Genomic DNA, 18,738 nt, shown 5'->3' on the forward strand with positions numbered 1-18,738 from the left:
TGCTGAGATAGACTATCGTTTAATTAAAATCTTAAAACCGGATCAAACCGGATTCTATTTTACCCGGTCTTATGTCCAAAGTCGGGTTTAGTTAGAGATAAAAGGAAAAAATCAATTTTAAAAAGTCACCATCTCAATCGAATGGGTCTCCTTCCCGTCGTCGGAATTACTTCGCCGGCGCTCATCACCCACAAAAATCACGCCAATCCAAAGATACAGAGACATAATCAATCTACCTCCGAGACCACTGTTTCATGGACTTCTCGCATCAATCTCCTCACGCGCAATGGTCGATTAGCGGAGGCAGCGAAGGAATTCTCCGATATGACACTCGCCGGCGTAGAGCCTAACCACATCACTTTCATAGCTCTACTCTCCGGGTGTGGTGATTTTACCTCCGGAAGTGAAGCCTTGGGCGATTTGCTTCATGGGTATGCTTGTAAACTTGGTCTTGATAGAAACCATGTCATGGTTGGCACCGCAATTATCGGCATGTACTCCAAACGCGGCCGTTTTAAGAAGGCTAGATTGGTTTTTGATTACATGGAAGATAAAAATTCGGTTACTTGGAATACAATGATCGATGGGTACATGAGAAGTGGTCAAGTCGATAACGCTGCTAAGATGTTCGACAAAATGCCTGAACGAGACTTGATTTCTTGGACGGCTATGATAAATGGCTTTGTTAAGAAAGGTTATCAAGAGGAAGCTTTGTTATGGTTCCGTGAAATGCAGATTTCTGGAGTAAAACCAGATTACGTTGCTATTATTGCTGCTCTTAACGCTTGCACAAACCTTGGTGCTCTCTCATTTGGATTATGGGTACATCGTTATGTTTTGAGTCAGGATTTCAAGAACAATGTGAGGGTGAGTAATTCACTGATCGATTTGTATTGTCGATGCGGGTGTGTGGAGTTTGCTCGACAAGTTTTTTACAACATGGAGAAACGAACCGTAGTTTCGTGGAATTCAGTCATTGTTGGTTTTGCTGCTAATGGAAATGCACATGAATCATTAGTCTACTTCAGGAAAATGCAAGAGAAAGGCTTTAAACCTGACGCAGTCACTTTCACTGGGGCGCTTACCGCGTGTAGCCATGTAGGTCTAGTTGAAGAAGGTCTTCGATATTTTCAAATTATGAAATGTGATTACAGAATCTCGCCTCGAATTGAGCATTATGGATGCTTAGTGGATTTGTATAGTCGGGCTGGGAGATTGGAAGACGCTTTGAAGTTGGTGCAGAGCATGCCAATGAAGCCAAATGAAGTTGTGATTGGATCGTTGCTTGCAGCTTGCAGCAATCATGGGAACAATATCGTCTTAGCAGAGAGGCTGATGAAGCATCTTACCGACCTGAATGTGAAAAGCCATTCAAATTATGTGATTCTCTCGAATATGTATGCTGCTGATGGAAAATGGGAAGGAGCAAGTAAGATGAGAAGGAAGATGAAGGGTCTCGGTCTAAAAAAGCAGCCTGGGTTTAGTTCGATAGAGATTGATGATTGCATGCATGTGTTCATGGCCGGTGACAATGCCCATGTTGAGACCACTTATATCCGCGAGGTCCTGGAGCTTATTTCTTCTGATTTGCGATTACAGGGCTGTGTAGTTGAAACCCTTGCTGGTGATCTCCTCAATGCTTGAAATCCAGGAACCTCCACATCCCATTTTTTGTTCAAGTCCTGAGCGTGAGCATTTGCTCAAATTGGTTGACCGCAAAGAAGCCTTACAGTGGTCTTAGTCTTAGAGTCTTAGAGATGCTGAACGCTAGAATATACCTCATTACATAACCATTGTCGCTTCCTCCAACCTTTTTGCCAGGCCCTACCAATAAAGATCTGGGTGTATATCGCTATTTAAACCTGCTGAATAGAGGCCACACAAGGATATGGTGCTCCCGTGTTTTGTAAGCTTCGAATCCAAGCTATGTGGCCTTGGCGGCCGTCTCCTCGTGCTAATAAGGTAACCTGAATCTATGTGCATTCTTCTGTGTCTTGTCATGTTATGTTGATGTTATTGCTGGTTACTGTCAAGTTAGTAAACAGTTCAATAACTCCCACATTTTGCAACACTTTGGTGTTCTGTTTGCGTGGATTTTGTGATACCTTGGGGCATTTTCTAGCATTTGTTTACCTAGCAGTGATCATAGCACAGGATTGATTCAGCGAAATGCATAGGCAGTACAACATCTATAAGACCTGCTAGCTTGAGTGTAATTATTCCCAACAATATCCTTGTTAATGCATTTTTCGAAGATAGTGAGTTCTGTTCTAGGTACATCTGGTATTGTTAATGTTGTATCATAAAGGTTAAAGTATTTTGACGATTATATGTTACACATATCAGTTTATTCATAGAAGAATTTTCATAATTAAGAATGTACAATCAGCAGAATAGAGTCGTATACAAACACTTTCAGCCCAGTACAATTTTTGACTCTGTTTCCTCTGCATTGCCCGTATCTATTTTGGGTAGAACTGTTTTTGGGCGGAGATAAACACCAATGTACTGTAGTCCCGAGGCATCATAAGTCCCATGGAAACCGCCGAACTGAGGAGATTTCCCGAGTTTAAAAGCAAATTTGTCGTTGCTCGAACCGGAGGTGCCAAAAGGACCGTACTCGCTAGTGTTGGTATTGAATTTGAGAGACCTCATGTGAGGATTGTTGGCTTCATACTTGTAATACTCTCCACTGATTCCAGTTATGTACTCATGCGGATAGTTGAGCTCTATCTGCTGGGTCCAAATCACATATTAAGTTATAAAAAAAAAGTTATAACCATGTTCTTAGCATTTTAGTTGGAAGTAGAAATTGTGACGGAGAAAAAAGAAGAGTCAAAAATCAGACTTACAACGTCAAACATGTTGCCGGAAAATGGACCGTGACGATCGGATAAAACGAGTTTTCCGTCCATCACGAACTGGAATTGGATAGACATAATTCCAGCGACGCCATGAGATAGAAAAATCTGAGAGATGAAGCCATCGTGAGATCCTTCGTCCCAGTTTACAATTGTAGTGCTTCTAGCATCATGCTTCCCTACAGGTCCTATCTTCATTTTCCCTTTCTTTTTTTTTGTACGACCAAAACTCAAAAGCTCTTTTGTTTGGTTACATAACGAAAATAGCATAACATTAATATATATACATGTAGAGATTCAAAGTTCTCTAACTCTGAAGTCTCAGATTGGAATATGCCTATCCAATTTGATATTAGTAATTCATCTTACGATTCATTGTTTTATTGCATTTATCTTTGCTTCTTCTCTCCATTACCCAATTTGTTTTAATGAAATGACTAATAGATTTGTTACTAGAGATTCTTTAAGATAATGTTCTTATTTTGACGCCTCAGATTGGAATATTCGTTTACAATCTTGCATAGCTTCATCTAGCAAATTATTTCCTTTCTTTCATTTGCTTTGACAAAGAGTCGAATTTTGAAAGAATGTATTGTCGGATGAAAATTATGTAATGCAATGATTATCTTAGTCTGTTAAAACGATTTACTACGTTGGTCGAGACATAAGTATAGTTTTTTCTAATGTCATTACAATTTCAATTGTATTTGGCTGTTTTTAAAGACAAAAATATTCAAGTTTTATACACATATTTAGACTATATGTATTTAACTCAAAATAGGGTTTTATTTGCACGCCTCAGTAGTCATGATTAATAAGTTATTTATATACATAAATCTTGCAGGATAATATGTATTTATTTGAATGTCTCATATTAGAATTATTTCAAAGAAAAAGGATTCTAGTAATTATTAAAAAAACTTGGTGCGGAGGATTCTAGTAATTTTTGATTAATACATTTAAGAGAATTTTAAATTAGCAAAATGTTTTTCCGGATGGAGGTTATCCCAAAAACATCTTCTGATAGAAAAATAAATCTGTGAGATGTCGTTGTTGAGACTTGAGAGTTGAGACCATATGGTCCCTATATTGAGGATTAATTGTGTTTGTGGGAAAATATATTCCCTGCTGGGCAACGAGGAATATGGTTGAACCAATGATTATTTATATGCTTAATGCATGTGTATATATTTACAGACGCATCACACACACGTAAAGTAATTTTATTCATACAAAGTTCGAAAGATATTGATATAAACGCATGTAGAGGCTGAAGAAGGTTTAAGATTAATACACAATTTCATTTAACCCAAAACAATGTTTGACTCAGTTTCCTCTGCATTGCGTGTACCGGTAGGTTTAACAATTGTTGGTTGGAGATAAACACCGATATTTTGTAGTCCCGAGGCATTATATGTCCCATAGAAACCGCTGAACTGGCGAAATTTCCCTAGTTTGAATCTGAACTGTTGTTCGTGATTCCAAATCGAAGACTGAGAGCTCGAGCCGCCAAAAGGACCGTACTGATTAAGGTTGGTAGCAAATGCAAGAGACCTTATCTGAGGGCCGCTAGCGCCATCGGACTTGAGATACTCTCCACTAATTCCTGTTATGTACTCATGTGGGCAGTTCAAAAGTATCTGCATAGCCCAAAATCCACATTTTAATTTATATTAACCATGTTCGTGAGATCAATATATATAATTAAGTACATTAAGTTGTTGTTAGTAAATTTCGAATCTAGTGATTCGTGTACTAATGAAGAAAAACAAAAACAGAACACACTCACAACGTCAAACATGCTGCCAGTATTCTGACCGTGGCAGGAGGATAAGAAAAATGTATCGTCGAGCATGAACTGGAACTGGATAGAGAAAACACCGGTGGGACCATGAGATAGAAATATTTGAGAGATGATTCCATTGTGACTTCCTTCATCCCAATCGACCATTGTTTTCTTACCTGAATAATCCGTTCCCACTGGTCCTATCTTGATTTTCCCTTCCATTTTCTTCTTTATGTGTTTTTTTTGTTCCCTCTTACTTTAAGGATAATGCAAGAGTTAATTTCTTATAAGTCGGTGTTTTTAGGATAATCTTGTTACATGATGAGATATTCCAATCTTGCATAACTTGTAAACAATATATATTCCTTACCTTTATTCCATGTCTATCTATTTAATAAGTCATAAATTGAAACATATCAAATAATCAAACCGTCAAAATTAATTGTAGTACAAAAAAAACCGTTAAAATTAAACAAAAACCGTCAAAATAATCTTAGTAAAAAAATACCGTCAAGATTAATGTTTGTACCGTCCCACGAATCGGCTTATACCGCTCTTACAAGCAATCTTATTTAACCCGCCGAGTCTAAGACCGAGAGTGCACTCGCTAGATCCAACGCCGGACTCAATCCATCCCTTAACCCTGAGCAAGATCTGTGTCTCTCGATTCCTGATTTCATCTAAAATCAATGGGCTCTCGATTTCTGTAAACTTCAATTCGGTGGTTTTGCCATGGCTGGAGTTATGCACAAGTTCCTTATTGCGTCAATGTTCATGTGGATTCTTCCTGTTGCCATATTATACGGATTCAACCACAATTTGCTTCCTGGTAATTAATCTCCTTGTTTTATTGCGATCCTCTCCAATTTTCTTTTGGTTGAGTTTTATCTTCTAGTTATGCTGATGCAATTTCGAGTTGGATTCATTCCAATATTGTTGTGTATGAAGTTCACAAATGTGCAACTTTTCATATTTTGTTATCTACTATTTAGCTTTATAGTTGGATTGTAAAACAATTGAGCTAAATTTCGCATCTTAGCTTTAGCTTCATCGCTTCTTAGGAGTGAAAAGCCTAATGAGAATATGGATGTTTTCTATGAGTTTGTAAAGATCTCTCTGGTGATCATGATAAGTATCTCTCTGGCTCTTCATCTTCTTGATCTTTGACTCTTCCTCGAAGCTGTCCTTGGCGCACTTTCTTTGATTTAGAAGGCAACAACTGTCAATTCCCTAAATCTTTCTTGACAAATCATAACAACTTTGGTTAAAAGGTTTCGAAAACTCAACCTCTTCTTCAGTCTCTCTCTTTCCAAAAGGGAAAGACTGAAGTAGAGATTGGGTTTCCGATACCTTTTGGCCCATGTCGTTATGATTTGTCGAGGAAGGTTTGAGAAATTGAAAGAAGATGCGCTAGGACAACTTGAAGGAAGGGTCAAAGATGAAGAAGATGAAAAGCCAGAAAGATCCTTATCATTATAGCTAGAGAGATCTTCACAAACTCATAAAAATCATATATATTCTTACTAGGGTTTCCACTCCTAATGAGTGAAGTCAATGATGCCTTGAAGCAAAACAACTTCATCTTCTTCGCTGGAGATCATAAACTACACAAATTCTTGAAATCTTTGGCTTCTACGTACACTCTTTTATGTAGAACTTTTCTCATGAAAGCAGTTTAATAGTTCCTTTTACTTGGCTATGGTGGTAGTTTTAGAAATTTTCTCTATTGTACAACTTTTTGAAACTGTACTCTCTTAGAATTGTCATATCAATATAGCTTTTTGATGATCTTCACATTCATCCAATGCTCGTTGTTCCTTTGGCGTTGTCTGTCCCACATAAGTTTTATGTATTACTTGCTCAGCTCGTTAATGTGATAAGCTGACCTCAATACTCACTATCAGTGTTTTGAGCTTGATCTTTAACAGGTTCAACGACATTGTCTCCTCATTCTCTAATTCTCTTGAGCGGATTTCTTGCGGTGGTATCAGTGAACACAGTGATCGTGTTCTACATCTGTATGGCCATGAAAGAACCTGCAGATAAACACAAACCAGACGCTGCATTTCTCGCTGAGGCCAAAGATAGTGTGAACAAATTGACAAAAGGAGCCACAAGCAGTGATGATCATGCACTCAAAAAACAAGAGTGAGAGCTTTCTTAATCCAATTATGAAATGAAGAACAACATCTGGGTTGGATCGAATGGAGCAGACCTCGGGTTATCGAAATAGATTATTACAGGATTCTGTGAAAATTGAGGTTTAGGGTTGGTTAAACAAAGTAGCAGAAAAACATGTCGTGTATGATGAACAGAGAACTAATGTTATAACACAAAACTACGAACACTCTTGGAAGGATTAGACATTTGCCAGTTATTTCTTTCCTCAATACGTAATTGGTGTAATGAATTATTCCACAAACGAAGAAAAATTGACATAAGAACAAAAACAAAACACAAAAACTTGTATAAAATTTGTAGGAATTTTTTTTATAAAAATAATTTGAAAATTCAAAGCAATTTTTTTCTGATAAAAAACTAAAGTACTAAATTTACGTATGATAAAACAAATTGAACTATCAAATGACGCTACCCAAATCCCAGTTAGTTTTCTTATAGTTTTGTAAATCTAAAACTAAAATAAATAAAAAATATTAAATATACATAACGATTAGAAAACAAAATGAAATTATGAAATTGCTAACGATCAAATGACTACGTCAAATAACGAGATCCAAAGTCCGGTTAGATTTCATATCATTTTGTAAATCTAATCTAAAATACGCAAAAAAAAAAACAAATTGAACTTGTAACAAAATGACTAGATCAAGTGACAAGCGTTTTGTAAATCTAATCTAAAAACAAATCAGAAAATGCTAAATTTACATAACGATTAGAAACCAAATTGAACTTGTGAAATCGCTAACGATCAAATGACGGAATCCAAAGTCCGGTTAGTTTTCATATTGTTTTATAAATCTAGTCAAAAACAAAAAAATGCTAAATTCACATAACGATTAGAAAACAAATTGAACTTGTGAAATCGCTAACGATCAAATGACTAGGTCAAATGACGGGATCCAAAGTCCGGTTAGTTTTCATATCGTTTTGTAAATCTAGTCTAAAAACGAAAAAAATAAAATGCTAAATTTACATAACGATTAGAAAACAAATTGAACTTATGAAATTACTGACGATTAAGTGACTAAATCAAATAACAGAATCCAAAGCCCGGTTAGTTTTCGTACCGTATTGTAAAAATCTAGTCTAACAAAACAAAACAAAATAGACCAAAAAAAAAAAATTGTAGAAAAGACTTAGAAATTCACCTGAAATCGTTCTTGAATTGATGTAACGCGTAACTCTTTTCCTTATTTGATACCTCTCGAAGTCGTCTTATCTGAGTCATCATCTCACGAATCTTTACCGTAGTCCTCCTTTGTTGTTCTCCATACTCAACCAAATTCCAAAAATAGCCCTTGTATGATGACATCATCCAAAAGAGCCGTTGTGTGACATCATCACAAATAATCTCCGACGAAGCCATTAATTGATCGTAGTCAGTTTCCGTCGTCTTGTCTCGGTCATCTCACGAATCTCCACCGTAGTCCTTTGTTCTCCATACTCAATCCAAAATAGCCCTTGTGTATGATGATATCATCCAAAAGAGCCGTTGTATGACATCATCACAAATAATCTCTGAAGAAACCATAAATCTATCGATCGTTGTCAATTTCCGTCGTGTTCTGTCATATCTCGGCCACAACGTCATCACCGTAACTTTGAATCCCTTACGTATAACTATAATTCCAGATTCACCTTCTTTAAACATCTCCTTGCCCTCTCTAATGATCGACTTAATTAAACATGATCGGAGAAAAAAACTGAAGAGATACGAATAATTCCCAAAGCGATCGAGAAAGAGATTCATGACGGCTTCGATCGACATATATAATTTGGTCGAGAAGAAACTCAAGTTTTTAAAAGAAGAAGGAGCAATTTAGGGTTTTGCTCTTCGAAGAATGAGAAGTTTGATTCTTAAGAAGAGATGAGTGGGGTTAATAAGGAAAGGTTATCATCGGAAAAAAAGGAAATTAAGGTGATTGATCACGTGGCTATAATGAATTAATCTGATTGCCCAATTAAAAAAAAAGGAAATTTATAAATATTAATTTTTAAAAAATATATATATAAATATTAATTTTGATGAAAAGGAATTTGTAAAGAAGCGGTTCTCGTAATTTTTCTTCGGAAGTTGTCAAAGAACCGGCAGATCCTCGCTGCTCTTGCATTCGCTCACTACGGTAACACTCTATCATCTCCATCTCTGTTTTGAATTCGAGATTCGAACTCAAAGATTTCGTTTTGGAGGATTGCAATCTTTTCAATCAAAAAAAAAAAGTAAAAAGATTGTAAAATTGATCGTTGATTGGGTGCGGATGATCTTTGGTCTTCTTGAGCTTAACTTGGGTTGACATCAGTTTACTGTTTTAAGAGATGAAAACCCACAAGGCATATAACTTTTCTAGGGTTTAGGGTAATTATATTTTAGGATCAATCTTCTCGAAAAGGAAGAAAAATTGAAGCTTGCTATGTCTCTTTACCTTGAGATATGAGAATCACAGGTCAAATTATGTTCTTGATAGATTCAGTTGTTGAGTTCATGTGTGGTGTTGGAAGAAGTCAAAACTCTAGTTCTAGATATAAGCTTGAAATTTGGACATGATTTTGTAGATGTAAGCTTGAAAATGGTTTAGGAGAGATGTTACTAGATGCTTCCTTATGCCTTCTCTGAGACTTTAACATTTTGTTGACACTTTTGTTCTTTTTTATCTACATCTTTTGAATCATTTGTTTAAAGCTTTTGCTTAACTCAAAAGTAATTTGTCTCAGCTTTTGCTTAATGGTGCCTTTTTCCTCTGGCAAACAGATCTCAGACTACAGTTACCAAGATGGTGTACGAAATAACTGAGCAAAAAAGTAATTATTTCTTCACAATTATCGCTGTATAGCTTTTTCTTGTGCTGTTTCTGATGTACAACTCTTTTGGCAACGGATTTTCGTTAGTTCTAAGCATTTTGTCGGTCCTGTCGTTCACTTGTCTTTCTCTTGTCTTATAAACATTACTGAACAGATCAAGGTAGATACTGGGTCAGATTTCTTTATATACGTGTTATATCTCTTCTTTAGGAATTAAATCAGTAATAGAAATCACAAACTTCATTTTTCTTTGTCTTATGGCTTCCATTTCCTGAATGTTTGCAGAAGTTGGGTTGGGCCTCATTGGTTTTGGTTTATCCTTTACGTTTCTCGGAGTCATCTTGTACTTTGACAGAGGTTTGCTCGCTCTAGGAAACGTGAGGATATCCTTGTTATTTCTAAACATTAAATCTACACAAGGGTCCAACATTTGAGTCTCATTTGGCTTTTGTGTTCAGTTATTCTGGTTGATAGGTGTTGGCCTTTTACTTGGTTGGCAGTCGACTTGGAGAGTATTTACAAATGTTAATAACTTGAGGGTACGCATTGGACTAATTCTAATCTCTGTTAATTGTTTCTCTTGATGAACCTTTCATATGGACATATCAATATGTTCTTGCAGGGGACTATCTGTTTCGTCCTTGGACTCTTTCTAATATTTGTACGTTGGCCCATTATCGGCATTATCTTGGAGATATACGGTGTCATTGTCCTATTCGGGTGAGTGCATTTGTTTCTGTTGCTCATAGTTTCTTATCGAGTTTTTCACACATTGTGCTTTTAGATTTGACATATTAAAGCAGACTGAAAAATGAGTAAACTAGTGGTTCTGGCACAGCACACTAGGATCTTTTGCCTACAGAATGATGATGTTTGACTAATAACAATCCATATCTGATGAACTCATTTCCTTTCACCAGTCACTTATTAATTTTATTCAGCTTCTTGCTTAAAGTTTTAGCCTGTTACAGTGTCTAACCAACATCACATGTACTAACTTTGCAGCGGATTTTGGTCAACAGTAAAGGCATTTCTTTCCCAGATTCCTTTTGTCGGATGGATAATACAGTATCCTCTCATGGTAAGTAATCCACAACAACACTTGCCTTTTCCTCTAATGCTCCTTTCTTATGCTTTTTGTACATTCAGAGCTTCCTGTCAGGGCCTTGTTCTTGAACAACATCCCGTGCTCCTGCCTCAATTTATTCAGTCCCTTGTGGTAGCTTAAGTTAGCCTTTCTCGGAAATGGATAGACCCAATGGACGTTTCCTGATATTTAGTTTGCACATGATATAGGGATGAACATAAAATGATTTAGAGCGATGGACTGAATTTTGTTTTGGAATGATCTGTTTATTTTTGCAGGTTCTTGAGCAACTTGTAAGAGGTGCTCGTTGAAAAAGATCAATCTCAATCTCATGGCTCTTCAGCCGCTTAACGACATCAAAGCCTTTCTTTCTTTTTTGGGACATGACAGAGACTTTGCTCTGTTTTTTGTTTTTTTGGTAAACCTCACCTTTGCTCTGTTTTACATGTCTAATTTTGCTGTATATGCCAAAATACATTTTCCCTTAAATTGATTTATCTTCTCGTTAAGCAAGTATTTTCAACTATAACTCCAATCTTGTGCCAAATTTAATCAAATTCAGATGATAAGTTTTTTTTTTTAAACCTCCAATCTTGTCCCAACTCAATTTTCATTATGTAACGTGCGGATAATAATTAAGTAGTTTTGTAACGAATCAACGACATATTTAACATAAATTAAATTTTAACAGAATAAAAAGTGTTCACGTTATTAAATTTTGTTTTTATTTGCGTACGGACATAAGTTCCTAAATGTGTCAGCCAAAGATCAAATTGTTTTCAGGATCAGACAGAGATCATCGAGTGCGGATTTTTCTCGGAGAGATGTCTCTTCGTGCTTTCTTGCTCGGCGAGGCATTGACCTAAACCCGCTTAATAATCTCCGACGAAGATCCAGGACACACTCGGCGTTAAGAGGGGAAAGAACCAAAAATCAAACAATCATGTGGATTTCGAGGTTGAAGAGAGTTAGGAGAACGATTATGGTTCTGGGCGTTGCCAATTTCGTCGTGATTGTTTCCGGCTGCGTTCTTACTCTCGTTTCTGACGCAGATTGCGACAGCCCCGGACAACTATTTCCCCTCTTCGCCGTTTGTTTCGCTGCCGGCGTCAAACTCGCCGCCATGGTTAAGGTCGGTACTACTCAGGAACTCATGGCTATGACCATTATGGATTCTCCTACTCAGAACAACCACCAAAGAAAGGTTCTTTTCTCTATCTCTCTTCAATTCTCACTCTCTCTCAATTCTGAATTTCTTCTTTTTAAAAATCAAGTCTTTCTTCAAGGATTGGCGTTGACTTAACTTAATGTTAGATAGAGAATTGGTTCTGAGATTATGCATTCTGTTATGATTTATCTCTTCTTGTGTGTTGGATATGCAGTTGAAGTATAAGACCTGGCTTTGGTGGACTCGGTTTGCAATGGTGATTACTGTATTGCAATTTATTGGTGCCACTTACCTTTTATTCCGTCTCGCCAAATATGTTTCCCGTGATGGATTGCCAAGGAATTGCGTTTTAGGTAAACTAACACATTTTACATTCATGTGCTTTGTCTAAAGTCACATACTTGGCCATTTATAATCTTGAGATATATATTTGTTTGGGTTAAACATGGCATATCTTTTTGTTTCTATGCATTTTTTCTTGCTTAAGAATCTCTTTAGTAACTTCTTTGCTCAGGGTTATCTCCGGACACTGGTGGGTGGAAGCAAACACTTCAGGTTACCTTCTTGATCACTGTTTGCTTTGTTGCGCTGGCACAATGCTTTACGGGATCAGATATATTGCAATGGCGGTCTTTCTATGCAACCCAAGATGATGCCTGGAAAGCTCACTACCAGGAAGTATTTGACCATGGAATTCGTGAAGTTTTGTGCTGTCTTGGACGTCGTGAATATATGCAAGTTTTGTTTTCCTGATTTAATACTGAAATCATTTATACTCATTTGTCCTGGTTCTGGAGATTTATAGCAACTTTACTAGTTCAGACTCTTAGAATTTGATTGTCTGCTTCAGGGGTGTTATTGAGGAAGACGAAGTGTGTTCAGTTGCAAGACTCTTAGGTGATCTTGTTTCATATCGTGCATCTGGCACTGGCCATTTGGAATTTTTGGCAGGTTAATATCTGAAACTTATATAAGCTTGTTTGGTGTCGATGATTTTGTTTGTTGTTGTCAATTGTTAGTATTTAAGAAGGAAAAACGTGGAGAAGTCTCTCAGGCTTTGAAGTTTCAGTTTTTCTAATATTAGAGTACTGGGGTCTGGAAGTCATTTTAATCATGCCTTGTCATAGTTGACAATATTTGAAGAGAATTCTAACTCTCTGAAACCTTGATCAACAGTCGGCAACTAGATTTTGTGATATTGATCAAACCAGTGACTTCTCTCTTCTGTCTTTTAATATTTTTCTAGAGTCATGGTATTATGTCATCGTAGATTACCTGAGTGATGAAGAGAGTTCCCTAAAGAAGTGCTTAAATTGATATGCTATGATGTACACTTTGTGTTGTAGTCTCTTGTCACTACTCTTCTTGCTAAGTAATCTCAGTGTGTGAACCTTATTATCTATTCAGGCCTTGCTCTGCTGCAAAGTAATAGCCAGTTTCCTGAATCATATGAGGACTGTATGGAAGCTCCAGCATTTCATCTTCAGGAGGCTGCTATGTTGCATAAATTTGCAGAAGCTGCTTATACTGTATGTTTGACAACACAGGCTCCAAAACTCTTCTTAAAATGGTAGATTTCTCTAACCTTCACGTGTTGTGCAGGGGCCGCTGCTTGATGTTGGGAGAAATCCTGCTTTATTTTTATGCACATGGATTTGTAGACAAGGGATTTTAACACCTTGGAGCCGTAAATGGTATACTATACCTGGTTAGCTCGTTTGAAGAAACTCAACTTGTTTCTTTGAAGTTTACTCTTTCCAGTTTTCATACCTTTCCCTTGTGTCTGATCTTGATACGGACAAATACATATTATATCAATGTAAGAAACTTCCTTGCAATTATTTGCAGGCGGCCTAAACTTGATGGTGATAATTGGTGGCGAGGTCATGCAGCTGCCTTCCTTAAGTTCATAAATTTTCCTGCTCATGTTCTTCGACGAGGCCGAATTTGTAGGGTAAGTTTCTTCGTTTTCATCTTCTGTTCCAAAACCAAGAATGAAAATGGATTCATATGAATGTTGTGCCTCCTTTATATATGGTTCCACGACCAAAGCAAGCCATGGCAGAAAAATCTTGTATGCCTTGTTTCATTTGACATTAAATGGAAACGGGTTCACAGTAAAAAAAATAATTTTTAGTAGAAAACAAACTGTTATCGAAGTTGTTTGATATGTTTTGCATTTATCCATCAGAATCTTTCTCATCTATTCGTTTAATTATTCTATTGTGGCAGGAGAAGTGTAAAGCAACATACTTTGTTGTAGTCTTACATTATCTTAGATGTGTTGTAATTGCTGTTCGAGGAACTGAGACGGCTGAAGACCTCATAACTGATGGTTTAGGCCGTGCGTGTTCACTAACTGTTGAGGACTTGGATGGGCTAACAAAGTCAGTCTCTATCTCTTTCTTATACAAAAACAATATTTATGCTTGTGAGTTTGGATTCAAAATCAAAAACCTACGGTTTCACAAGTTAACTAATTATTAGTTGATGTGTAAATCTAAAAACATTTCTGCAGTTCTGTTAGTTTAGAACTCAAAACTTCGATATCTGATGTTTCAAGTCACGCATGCTTTCTCTTTCTTCTGATTTATGTTGAGGTCTCACTACACACTACTCCGCCTGTCAGTAGTAATGATTCTCCTTTTTGCTGTTTCATGTGTTTTTCTGTCAGTCATGTACATGGTATGGATACATCTCGCAAACACTATGGACATTCAGGAATAGTGGAAGCTGCAAGAGATCTATTTATGCAAATAGAAGGAGACCCCAAATCTGGAGGTACGAGTTAAGCTATAACTGACCCTTGATGTTGTACCTTTGTGATATGTGTTCATAAATTGCCACAATACAAGCTTCTTTACGCTAATATACAAATGACTACGCAGAGTCAGAATCAAGTGGGTTCTTGTCCTCATTGATTGGTGATGGTTGTGAGTGTGATGGCTACAGCATTCGCATTGTTGGGCATTCTTTAGGAGGTGCTATCGCCTCATTACTGGGAATTAGAGTACGTTTTTAATTAATAAAAGGTTACATGCCTTTCTTTAACATATCTTTCGTTTCTGAGTTCTTTTCTTTTTGCGGGTAGCTTCGTTGCAGATTCCCTAACCTATATGTATATGCCTATGGACCTCTCCCATGTGTAGATTCGGATGTGGCAGAGGCATGTTCAGAATTTGTTACAAGGTAAATTTTTGATCATGCTGATTTTAATGGTTTAGATTAAGTCACTAATTGTTTAGCCCCTTGATGCAATTCTTAACAGCATTGTACTCGATAACGAATTCTCATCACGACTTTCATATGGATCAATCCGCCGGCTCCAAGTAGCAGCAATCAAAGTACTGTCTCAAGACCCAAAAGCTGATACAGCACTCATTTTCAGACTCGCACGCCGGTTCTTGTCTGCAAGCAAACGCCAACGAGAAAATGTTGAAGAAAAAACTTCAGAAGAAGCAATAGATGGTAACAACTTTAATCTCACTCTGATACTCATTCTTTTAGTTTCCCCCATCAAGAGAAATTACCTAATGAGAAATATTTGCTTCTTCTTGCTTTTCTTGGTAAGTTAACAATTCACCGGAAAGCCAACACGATCAAATATACCCAATATGGGAAGAAGCTGAAGCAGAAATGCAGCAAGATAGCGAAGAGTTCATAAACCCATTTCACGGTATGGCCTCAGAGGATAATCCCGTGTCTCAGTTTATGGAAACAGGACCAACAAAAGAAGACGATGATGAAGCTCCAGAGATGTTCATGCCCGGTTTAGTCATTCATATTGTACCCGAAGGAAACAACATGAGTGTGCCGATATGGCGAGGATGGCCAATCTGTGATGTGACGGATGGTTACAAAGCTTATGTTGCAAACAGAGAGAGCTTCAAAGAAATTATGGTTTCTCCATCAATGTTCCTTGATCATCTTCCTTGGAGGTAACTCTCTAAAACACAACTTTGATTTTTTTAAGTCAAAACAGAGCCTCTCTGAATCATTGCTACTGCAATTTATTGACTTCAGATGTAGACACGCGCTGCAGAAGGTTCTAGAATCTCGGAATCTCTTCTTCGATCTGACAAGTGAGACTGATATAGTATAACACAAGACATGAACAGGTTTCTCTAAACTTCGATTGAACAACACAATGTGCATATATGTTCTTCTTATTGAAACATCAAACAACATAATGAATGAACTTTTCATATATATCTTCAAAATCAAATTCGTTTTTTTTTTTTATAAAGTTGTTTGGAGGCCACTAAGAATTTCGAGATGCTTGTACAACTGTACAAGGGATCGAATCGAACCCGCTTGACGTGTTAGGACGAAACTAGAGATGTAGATTAGCATTGTCGGCTGGTCGTTATTTATATAATCTTTTTCGTATATAGATCATTACTTTTGTAGCAAGTTATAGCTTTATTTAGAATCAAACTCAAGAACCCTCACTGCAGCTTCCTTGAAGAGAAGACTCGTCTCTCAATCTTCAAAAGTAAGGAAAATATGAATAAACCTCGAACCAAATTTGGCTGCAAACACTTGAATTAGTCATGCGAACAATAAAAGACAGGAGAAAAGCAAAAGTAATATTCAAACAAAGGTTTTTAGGTTAATATCTCAAGTTGCTTAGGATGCTCTTAAAAATCCACAGTTTTTTAAAATTGGGGAATCATTTGATAATTATTCCTTTGCATAATATTGAAAATTAAGAGTTGAAAAGAAGAGAAGCTGAGTATTTGGACTCTTTCTATATATGGACTATGGTCTATGGAGGCTCTTCTCCTTAATAACCGAAAGTTTTATCAGTTTTGAATTTCTTTTCCCAAAATTCGACAGTCTTCCACTAAACTTTGTATATAAGATGGCTGGTCAAGTAGTCTCACGAATGTTTTCTTTTTGAAATTCAAATTGAGTAATGTGGCATCTAAAACGAGAATTACCAATTAAAGATTATCATGAGACCTTTTAAAAACATTCATTGTACTTGAAATTAGGTGTATATAAACTTTGATCATTTAAACCCCTTGGTCTAAAATTGCATAACATTGCTCCGGTTTTGAGTTTTGACTATCATTCTATGAATTTCTTTAACCGTCAACAGTTCTTTGTTTACACAATTTTTGTGTAATTCGATGACGTTGTAAATTTTTTAGACTTTGCATATTCATTTACGATATCAAATCATCGAATAATAGGTGAATGTTATTTCTGCAAGGTACTAATAATTAAATCCAAAGAGGAAAACATAACAAGTGAACATAATTTTTTTTATTAATTATATGCATATATTAATTCCCAAGAATATGATTACGTAATATGCTATAAAGTTTAAAATAAATAACGAATCTCATTATAGACGAACATATATACATTAATCATATCTTTTAACTCGAACTTTTTTGTTTGAGTTGATCATGGATTTACTGTCACCGTTTTCTTTTCATTTTATTTTTTTAAATTCTCTATACTAAAACAAATAAAAAAAAATATTGAAATATTATATGCTCCTATTAAACAATTTTTTCTTTGCAGACACATCCACACTACTGTTAAGGTGATACTATTTGGAATTAATTAGGGCTTGAATTATGAAAGGTAAAATAATAAGTATTGAAATAAGTAAAATAATAAGTATTGAAATAAGTAAAACGGTTAAAAGTGTCGGTTAAAAATAATAAGAGTGTGGTGAGGGACAACAGGATTCAGTCTTATGTCGCAGCAGGGCATCCTCATTGGTTACATGGTCTCTTTGAGGTTGAGAGAACTTCTCTTTCTAGCTAGCTTTGTTCTCTTTTCCAATCTTTGTCGTCATTTTTTGGTGAGATGTTATAGTTATAAATAACATCTCATGGTAACTCTAACTAATCTTTTGTAAAGAGAACTTATCAGTTCTGGAAAATCAATATAATCCTTTCAGTGAAAAAAAAAAAAAAAGTAAAACGGTTAAAAATGAAGAAGTTGGGAGTTCCACGGACGGAGGAATAAGTCAAATAAGGAACAAAGCAAAACTGAAACAAAACTTTCAGCTGTAGCTTTTCAGTCTATCTGTCTCGCGCTTTGCTCAATTCCCAACAGTTCCAAATTCTAAAGTCAACTCATTTCCTCGCCGCGTAAATTCTTCCTTCGTAATTCGTGCCAAACAAATTACACCTGTTTTTTTCGTATTTTTTCATTGGTTCTACTTTTGTTTACGGATATGAAATAACTGATGTTCTAGTATAAAATTAATATATTTGATTGTTTCTGGAATTTTGTGTTTTGTGAATCTATCGTAAATATTATTTTAAATAAAATAACATGCCTATTAAAAGACAAGTGACATTAATATTGTACAAGATTTTTCTTCTCTTTTCTACTAATATATATATATATATAAATGTCAACCTCATGGTGAAAAATATGTCAACCTCGCTAGGAGAATGTCAACATATGTCAGTTATACTATTGTGTCATTAACATAATTAGAACTTTAGCTAAGGTAGTGGGTGAAGTCCTCGACCGATACCGTGGCCCGTACGTGTTTAACTTACTTTTTTTCTTTTTCCATCTCGATAATGGATTTGCCCTTAACCTATGCTTTCACATGATCACTCGACGTTAACATAAATTGTGTGTGTAGGTCAGTTATTTTTTATTTTATTTTTGTGACAGCAAGGGTTAGTTTGTAACTAATTCCCACGTTGAATTTTATTCTACTCGTTAAAAGTATGTTAATTATGGCAGAACATGCAGTTGATCATGATACCTCTTGAATTTTTACTGTTCTCCAAAAACAATTTTTTACTGTTCACAAAATGGTGATCCATCAATTTAGCTAGTTTCCACTATAAATATAATGAATGGTTTTTCTTTA

General features: G+C 36.1%; 7 protein-coding genes, 1 long non-coding RNA gene and 1 other non-coding gene across 20 annotated transcripts; 6 read left to right on the forward strand and 3 right to left on the reverse strand.

The window, feature by feature from the left end:
* The first annotated feature begins 127 nt into the window (after positions 1-127).
* Positions 128-3,353, forward strand: PDE247 (Tetratricopeptide repeat (TPR)-like superfamily protein). 2 transcript variants are annotated; one of them, NM_001331574.1, is made up of 2 exons: positions 128-1,962; positions 2,476-3,353. In NM_001331574.1, exon 1 carries the CDS (start codon positions 142-144, stop codon positions 1,642-1,644), a length of 1,503 nt encoding a protein of 500 aa, NP_001322717.1. In that variant the 5' UTR covers positions 128-141; the 3' UTR covers positions 1,645-1,962; positions 2,476-3,353. The 2 variants fall into 2 exon arrangements, with proteins under 2 accessions (NP_001322717.1, NP_172066.3); NM_100455.3 differs by having other exon boundaries at positions 128-3,353.
* On the reverse strand, positions 2,353-3,153 carry RTM1 (Mannose-binding lectin superfamily protein). 2 transcript variants are annotated; one of them, NM_001331575.1, is made up of 2 exons: positions 2,853-3,153; positions 2,353-2,733 (listed from the first exon to the last, which is right to left on the reverse strand). In NM_001331575.1, exons 1-2 carry the CDS (start codon positions 3,129-3,131, stop codon positions 2,416-2,418), a joined length of 597 nt encoding a protein of 198 aa, NP_001320978.1. In that variant the 5' UTR covers positions 3,132-3,153; the 3' UTR covers positions 2,353-2,415. The 2 variants fall into 2 exon arrangements, with proteins under 2 accessions (NP_001320978.1, NP_172067.1); NM_100456.3 differs by having other exon boundaries at positions 2,853-3,129.
* Positions 3,354-4,006: 653 nt separating the features above from the next.
* Positions 4,007-4,940, reverse strand: AT1G05770 (Mannose-binding lectin superfamily protein). Its single transcript, NM_100457.4, has 2 exons — positions 4,651-4,940; positions 4,007-4,501 (listed from the first exon to the last, which is right to left on the reverse strand). The coding sequence occupies exons 1-2, from the start codon at positions 4,867-4,869 to the stop codon at positions 4,166-4,168; spliced, it is 555 nt and encodes a 184-aa protein (NP_172068.1). The 5' UTR covers positions 4,870-4,940; the 3' UTR covers positions 4,007-4,165.
* A 236-nt stretch (positions 4,941-5,176) lies between these two features.
* On the forward strand, positions 5,177-7,139 carry AT1G05780 (Vacuolar ATPase assembly integral membrane protein VMA21-like domain-containing protein). The gene is made up of 2 exons (NM_100458.4): positions 5,177-5,476; positions 6,576-7,139. The coding sequence occupies exons 1-2, from the start codon at positions 5,380-5,382 to the stop codon at positions 6,797-6,799; spliced, it is 321 nt and encodes a 106-aa protein (NP_172069.1). The 5' UTR covers positions 5,177-5,379; the 3' UTR covers positions 6,800-7,139.
* Positions 5,882-6,034, forward strand: MIR5656. The gene has a single exon (NR_138713.1). It is a non-coding gene; the product is annotated as a microRNA ath-MIR5656 precursor (primary transcript).
* Positions 7,140-7,276: 137 nt separating the features above from the next.
* AT1G05783 (uncharacterized protein) lies at positions 7,277-8,408 on the reverse strand (the record flags this gene model as incomplete). Its single annotated transcript, NM_001331576.1, has 5 exons — positions 7,977-8,408; positions 7,723-7,768; positions 7,483-7,502; positions 7,377-7,422; positions 7,277-7,282 (listed from the first exon to the last, which is right to left on the reverse strand). The coding sequence occupies exons 1-5, from the start codon at positions 8,192-8,194 to the stop codon at positions 7,277-7,279; spliced, it is 336 nt and encodes a 111-aa protein (NP_001321231.1). The 5' UTR covers positions 8,195-8,408.
* AT1G04427 lies at positions 8,206-8,509 on the forward strand. The gene has a single exon (NR_138714.1). It is a non-coding gene; the product is annotated as an other RNA (long non-coding RNA).
* Positions 8,510-8,860: 351 nt separating this feature from the next.
* On the forward strand, positions 8,861-11,276 carry AT1G05785 (Got1/Sft2-like vescicle transport protein family). 7 transcript variants are annotated; one of them, NM_180604.3, is made up of 7 exons: positions 8,861-8,951; positions 9,578-9,627; positions 9,913-10,004; positions 10,086-10,166; positions 10,250-10,347; positions 10,633-10,708; positions 10,993-11,276. In NM_180604.3, exons 2-7 carry the CDS (start codon positions 9,600-9,602, stop codon positions 11,023-11,025), a joined length of 408 nt encoding a protein of 135 aa, NP_850935.1. In that variant the 5' UTR covers positions 8,861-8,951; positions 9,578-9,599; the 3' UTR covers positions 11,026-11,276. The 7 variants fall into 7 exon arrangements, with proteins under 7 accessions (NP_850935.1, NP_001320875.1, NP_001320873.1 ...); NM_001331578.1 differs by having other exon boundaries at positions 10,777-11,258; NM_148438.4 differs by having other exon boundaries at positions 8,862-8,951; positions 9,541-9,627.
* A 144-nt stretch (positions 11,277-11,420) lies between these two features.
* On the forward strand, positions 11,421-16,202 carry AT1G05790 (lipase class 3 family protein; the record flags this gene model as incomplete). 4 transcript variants are annotated; one of them, NM_001331582.1, is made up of 14 exons in its annotated part: positions 11,421-11,918; positions 12,097-12,235; positions 12,397-12,616; positions 12,733-12,833; positions 13,290-13,411; positions 13,485-13,576; positions 13,731-13,836; positions 14,115-14,269; positions 14,557-14,663; positions 14,771-14,892; positions 14,974-15,071; positions 15,151-15,350; positions 15,454-15,820; positions 15,906-16,192. In NM_001331582.1, the coding sequence occupies 14 exons, from the start codon at positions 11,658-11,660 to the stop codon at positions 15,982-15,984; spliced, it is 2,169 nt and encodes a 722-aa protein (NP_001322475.1). In that variant the 3' UTR covers positions 15,985-16,192. The 4 variants fall into 4 exon arrangements, with proteins under 4 accessions (NP_001322475.1, NP_001322476.1, NP_001077463.1 ...); NM_001331583.1 differs by having other exon boundaries at positions 11,455-11,918; positions 15,032-15,071; positions 15,906-16,118; NM_001083994.2 differs by having other exon boundaries at positions 11,456-11,918; positions 12,381-12,616; positions 15,906-16,202.
* Positions 16,203-18,738: the final 2,536 nt, after the last annotated feature.

The sequence above is a fragment of the Arabidopsis thaliana genome, assembly GCF_000001735.4.
Source record: "Arabidopsis thaliana chromosome 1 sequence".
NCBI lineage: Eukaryota > Viridiplantae > Streptophyta > Magnoliopsida > Brassicales > Brassicaceae > Arabidopsis > Arabidopsis thaliana.